Source organism: Mesoplodon bidens, assembly GCF_964165515.1.
Source record: "Mesoplodon bidens genome assembly, chromosome: 13".
NCBI classification, from domain to species: Eukaryota; Metazoa; Chordata; class Mammalia; order Artiodactyla; family Ziphiidae; genus Mesoplodon; species Mesoplodon bidens.
The window spans coordinates 27328131-27333203 of NC_138169.1; the positions used below are offsets into that span (position 1 = coordinate 27328131).

General features: G+C 67.3%; 1 protein-coding gene across 1 annotated transcript; it reads right to left on the minus strand.

The window, feature by feature from the left end:
• Positions 1-1105: 1105 nt before the first annotated feature.
• Positions 1106-4393, minus strand: SLC25A1 (solute carrier family 25 member 1). The gene is made up of 9 exons (XM_081252441.1): positions 3831-4393; positions 3463-3570; positions 3295-3394; positions 3071-3209; positions 2608-2692; positions 2360-2464; positions 2153-2268; positions 2001-2074; positions 1106-1784 (listed from the first exon to the last, which is right to left on the minus strand). Exons 1-9 carry the CDS (start codon positions 3913-3915, stop codon positions 1670-1672), a joined length of 927 nt encoding a protein of 308 aa, XP_081108567.1. The 5' UTR covers positions 3916-4393; the 3' UTR covers positions 1106-1669.
• Positions 4394-5073: the final 680 nt, after the last annotated feature.

Here is a 5073-nt window from a genome sequence, read left to right on the forward strand (position 1 = left end):
GAAGGTCCTTCGCCCCCTCACAGCCTGGGGCACTGGCTTATCCCATCCTGTTCACACCTCCTCCACCTGGCTTGTGGGTGGTGGTTCCCAGCCAGATCTGGGCCACAGGGGCCCTCCAGTTCAGGGTTCTTTGGCCCCCATGCTGGGCTGGGCTCCCAGCTGGGCCCCGGGATAGGGGGTCTTCAGCAAGAGGGACACCTTCCTGAGGTTGTGCTGTGGGGTGAGGGCTCTAAGTGCCCACCCCTTCCTGCCCCAGGGCTGCTACCTCCCAGACTAAGTGAAGGATTAAGAAAGGACCTCCTGGACTTCCCTGGTGGCGCTGTGGTTAAGAATCCGCCTGCCAATGCAGGAGACATGGGTTCAAGCCCTGGTCCGGGAAGACCCCACATGCCGCAGAGCAACTAAGCCCATGCGCCACAACTACTGAGCCTGCGCTCTAGAGCCCACGAGCCACAAGTACTGAGCCCGCGCTCTAGAGCCCACGAGCCACAAGTACTGAGCCCGCATGCCGCAACTACTGAAGCCTGCGCCCCTAGAGCCTGTGCTCCACGAGAAACCACTGCAATGAGAAGCCCGTGCACTGCAACAAAGAGTAGCCCCACTCCCCCAACTGGAGAAAGCCCACACGCAGCAATGAAGACCCAATGCAGCCAAAAAAAAACCAAAGGATCTCCTGCTCAGAGTCTCAGGGGACCAAAAGTTGGTCACCCCAAAGCAGTGCCCCTCGAGCAGACCATCACAGGGAAACCATGAGGGGGTAAGCTGGGCTGGGCCACAGGCTGCAGGACAGACAAGAGCCCGAGAGCACTGTCTCCAGGCGCAGCCACCAACGTGGGGCAGCTCTCCTCTGCCCACTCAATGTTGCCTGCCAGGTGACCCTGCAGGATCTTGCCTGCAGGCCACAGGCAAGGCCTCGATGGAGGCCAGATGTTCCTTGGCCTGGTGCCAGGCCTCCCAAGGGGCTAACACTGTGGCCACAGCTCGCTTGCCCACCAGCCTGCCTGGCCCCAACAGTGTCCTCGGGTGAGGAGTGGGCCTGCCCTTGGCAGAGGCGTGGCCACCACTGCCCACCCACAGATGGGCTGACACAGGGACAGGAGGCTGCAACAGGATCCAGTTTATTCTGCCTTGGAAGGGTGGTCCTGAGAGTGGCAGGTGCCACCCTGTCCTGGGCGGAGGGAGGGCCCAAGGGCTGGTTAAGGCCAGTGGTGGGAGAAGCGGGGGGTACGCAGCCCCTGGAATGCACTGAGGCCAGGCTGAGGCCCGGAGGCAGCTGTGGTAGGCCGGGGTGATGCCCCTGCTGCCCAGGGTGGAAGGCACCGGGCTGGGACCAGGCCATGGCTACAGGGCCGTGACCCAGGCCACACAGGCACCCCGGGAAGTGGGGCACAGGGTCACAGGACACGAAACATGAAACACAGGCATACGAGTAAGCACGTGGACAAGTGGGCACAGATTCACAGGCCAGAGGAACACCCGGTCTCAGCTGAACACATGGACACCATGGTGATGTCATACAGACCACAGGGGACACATGGACTTGACGGCCACAGGGGACAGCCCTGGGCCATGGACTGTACGGGGGAAGGGGAAGGGGGCCTTTTGGCACGACTGCACTGGAATTGTGAGAAGGGGGCGCTGGGGGCAGCCCATGCGCAGACCCCGGGGCTCAGTCCGTCTTCCACACTTTATTGAGCAGCTTCACCACCTCGTCGTAGATGACGAACACGATGGCCACGTCCAGGCACACCCGGCCCAGGCGTGGGATGGTGCCCTTGTAGAACCTGAGGGGGGAGGGTGAAGAGAAGATGAAGCCAGCGTGTCTGGAAAGTGCGGGTGGGTCCAGAGATCGGAGGGAGGAGCAAGAGCAGAAAGAGCAGACTCCCTGGAGACAGGACAAGGGGAGGGCCTGGGGTGGGTGGACAGGAGGTGGGGTGTGGCCCAGGTGGAAGGCGGGGGGCCTGGGGTGGAGACGGCAGCACTGCCCCTCCCCCACTCACGCCTTGGGCCCCTCGTTCCTCAGGATCTGCAGGCCGCAGTCCCACGTGTTGCGGTACTTGTGCGCCTCCAGGCCCTGCAGAACACCAGCAGCTGCGGGATTCAGCAGCCAGTCCCACCCCTTCCCAGCCCCAACCCCGGCCCCCGCCCCCACCTGCATCCGGGTCTTGATCACGTCCAGAGGAGTGTTCCCGAAGACACTGGCTGCGCCCGCGATGGCTCCAAACACACCAGTGATGAGCGGGTTCATGGGCTTGTTGGGGTTGTCCCCTGGATGGGCGTGAGGGCTGCGGTCAGAAGGGGACGGAGGACAAGGGCTGGATTCCAGGCCTGGAGGTAGGGTCTTGGGGAACAGACGCACCTCGGTACCAGTTGCGCAAGGAGGTCATGACGAAGAAGCGAATGGCCTGGTTGGATCCCTGCTTCAGCACGGTGGCCGTGAGGCCCTGGTACGTTCCCTTCAGCCCTGGGGCGGGCAGGCACTGTGGTCACCCTGACGCCTCCAGGCCCCGGCCCGAAGGAGCGCCAAGGCAGGAAGGGGAGGTGCCAGCCCTTTCCAGCCGGACCCAGGTCCCTAACCCCACCTGAGGGTAAGGCTGAGTGGCTCACCTTGTTCCCGCACGATCTCCCTGACCCCGTGGAAGAATCCTCTGTATTTGGGGCTGGGGGAGGTCTGGTCATGGATGAACTTCACCTGAGAAAGAGGGAAGCAAAGGCGCTGGCTCCCAAGGGTCAGGGCAAGGGCACACCTGGCCTCTGAGACACGTGGCCCCAGGATCAAGAGGGCCGCCTTAACGAGGAGCCTCCGCCGTCATGTCTGCTGGTTTTTCCCACAACTTAGGCAGCAAACACGTGTTACCTTATGGTTCGTGCTCGTAAGTTTTTTAAGACCTTGTCTTCCCACTGCCTCCAGAATAGAGTCCAGTCCACAGAAGGCTCTTCCAGCGGGCCTCCTGCTCCAGGCTCCCCAGGCAGACCCCTGCCCACCTTGATGGTCTCCACCGGGCACAAGACCACTGCCCTGGCCACCCCAGCACTCTCTCACGCCTGTCCCCTACCGAGACCTGCCCACCTTGATGGTCTCCATGGGGCACACGACCACCACGGCCTCGGCCACACCAGCGCCCAGGCCGCACAGCAGCCCGCGCGTGCTGTCCAGCCGTCCCTGGGCGTCCCGCATGTGGTTGCTGAGAAACTCGAACATCCCGAACCTGGGGTGGGAGGCAGAGGCATGAGAGGGGCCGCCGCGGGGCCGGGACTCCCTCCCGCGGCCCCGGGGCCCCGAGCCCGCCTCACCTGACGGCCGCCTTCGGAATGGAGCCGTAGAGCAGGGAGCTGAGGCCGCGGTACAGGCCCAGGACGCCATGGTTGCGGACCGTCTGCCGCACGCAGTCCCCTGGGGGAGGGGGCGGTCAGCGACCCCACCCGCCGGCCTGCCCGCCCCCGCCGGCCGCCCCGACTCACCGATGCCCCGGTAGCGTGGCGGGTGCGAGCGCTCGTCCAGCTGTAGCTGCGTCTTCACATACTCGGTGGGGAAGGTGATGCAGATTTCGATGCCACCCGCCAGGCCGCCTGCGGGGAAGGACCGAGACCCGGACCGCGCTGAGACCCCTCCCCCTCCCTGCCGGCGTGCCCCTCCCCCGCCCCGCCCGGACTTTGCCCGCCGCCCGGGAGCCGGGCCCACGCCCCTCCCGCGGTCCTAGCGGGGCGCCCGGGGGGACACGCGGAGGGGCCCGGGCCCGCCCGGAAGCGCGGCAAAGCCGGTGTCCCGGGCCCACCCGGAAACGCGGCGGGGTCGGGTGGGGGTCGGGGTCCGCGTGCGCGTGCCCCACCTGCCAGGATCGCCTTCCCCGGGTGCGTGAGTGCGGCCTTTCCAGGCGCGGGCGCGCCGGCCGCGAGAGCGCGGGGCGCGGGCATGGCGGGCGGGGTGGGGGGCCCGGCGGCGGCCTCGGGTCCGAGCTCCTGCGCTCGGTCGTGGCGGCGGCGGCGGCGCCGGTTATGGACCGGGGCGGGGCGGCCGCGTCGCTCCGGGGCTCCGCCCTGCGTAGTCCGAGCCCGGCCCTGCCCCCGGGCCGCCCGGAGCCCGCGGGAAACTAAGGCCGGGTGGGCCGGCGGCCCAGCCAATGACCGCGCGGGCCCGACTAGGCACCGCCCCCGGAGCCCCGCCCCCGGGGCGCGTGGGGCCGCCCCCTCCCTACCGGGAGGGCGGGGCCGCCCCGCACCCAACGCGCTGCGAGGCTGCCGCGGGATTCCAGGCTCCGGGCGGCGCACACGGTGGGGAGAAGACCCCTGACAATCCCTGCTCACCGCCCTCCCCCCGACAAGAGTCTCCGCAGCTCTACGGGCCCCTTCCGTCCACGCCAGCACCGGCGGGGAAGCTCGGCCCGGATAAACAGACTTTCATTTAATGTGCGAGTTACATGTTCTGTCCAGCGGGTCCGCGAAGTGGCCCGGGGGGTGGGGGCAGCTCTGCCAGCGCGGAGTGGACTGGGCGCCGTTCCCCTGCGCCTGGGAGTACTTGCGCTCGACTCCCCAAGAGTGTAGGCTCCATCCAGCCTGAGGGCCCGGAGGTCGGAGTCCACCTCCTGCGCGGCGGGCCGCAGCGGTTGCCTCGCGCAGTCAGTGGCCGCCCCCGGCTCCGGGCGGCTCAGAGGCTGCCATCACTGGGCTCCAGCAAAATAAATGATGTCCAGGTGTCCCGCCTCCCGTGGGTTCTCTGCGCTTCTGGGGTGACGCGCTCCTTGGGGAGGTCAGTGACCCGTAGAGGGTGCTGCACCCGGCGCCCTCCCCGCAGAAGCTGCACAAGGGAGCCGGCGGGGAATCCGGCAGGCCGGGCCTGCAGCGGGCCTGCTGTCAGCGAAGGGTCGGCCTGCGTAAGGAGAGGCCCAGGGTGAGGACTCCTGCTGCCCCCGAGTGGCCAGGGGTCCAAGGAGCAGGGTTCAGGCCAGCCCAGACCGCAGAGAGGCTGCAGGGATGGTGGGAGTTGCTGTTGTGGGGCCCCTGGAGGGCTGGCCAGGCTGTAACCTAGTCCCCACACAGACACCTACTTAGCTCAGTGGGCTGCGTCCATGCATG

Coding starts and splice junctions, on each gene's coding strand:
- SLC25A1 (XM_081252441.1), bottom strand. CDS start 3,915: ATGCCCGCGCCCCGCGCTCTCGCGGCCGGCGCGCCCGCGCCTGGAAAG. Junction 2,693..3,070: donor GCCCCATGGAGACCATCAAG/GTGGGCAGGTCT, acceptor CCTCTTTCTCAG/GTGAAGTTCATCCATGACCA. Junction 2,465..2,607: donor GGAGATCGTGCGGGAACAAG/GTGAGCCACTCA, acceptor TGCCCGCCCCAG/GGCTGAAGGGAACGTACCAG.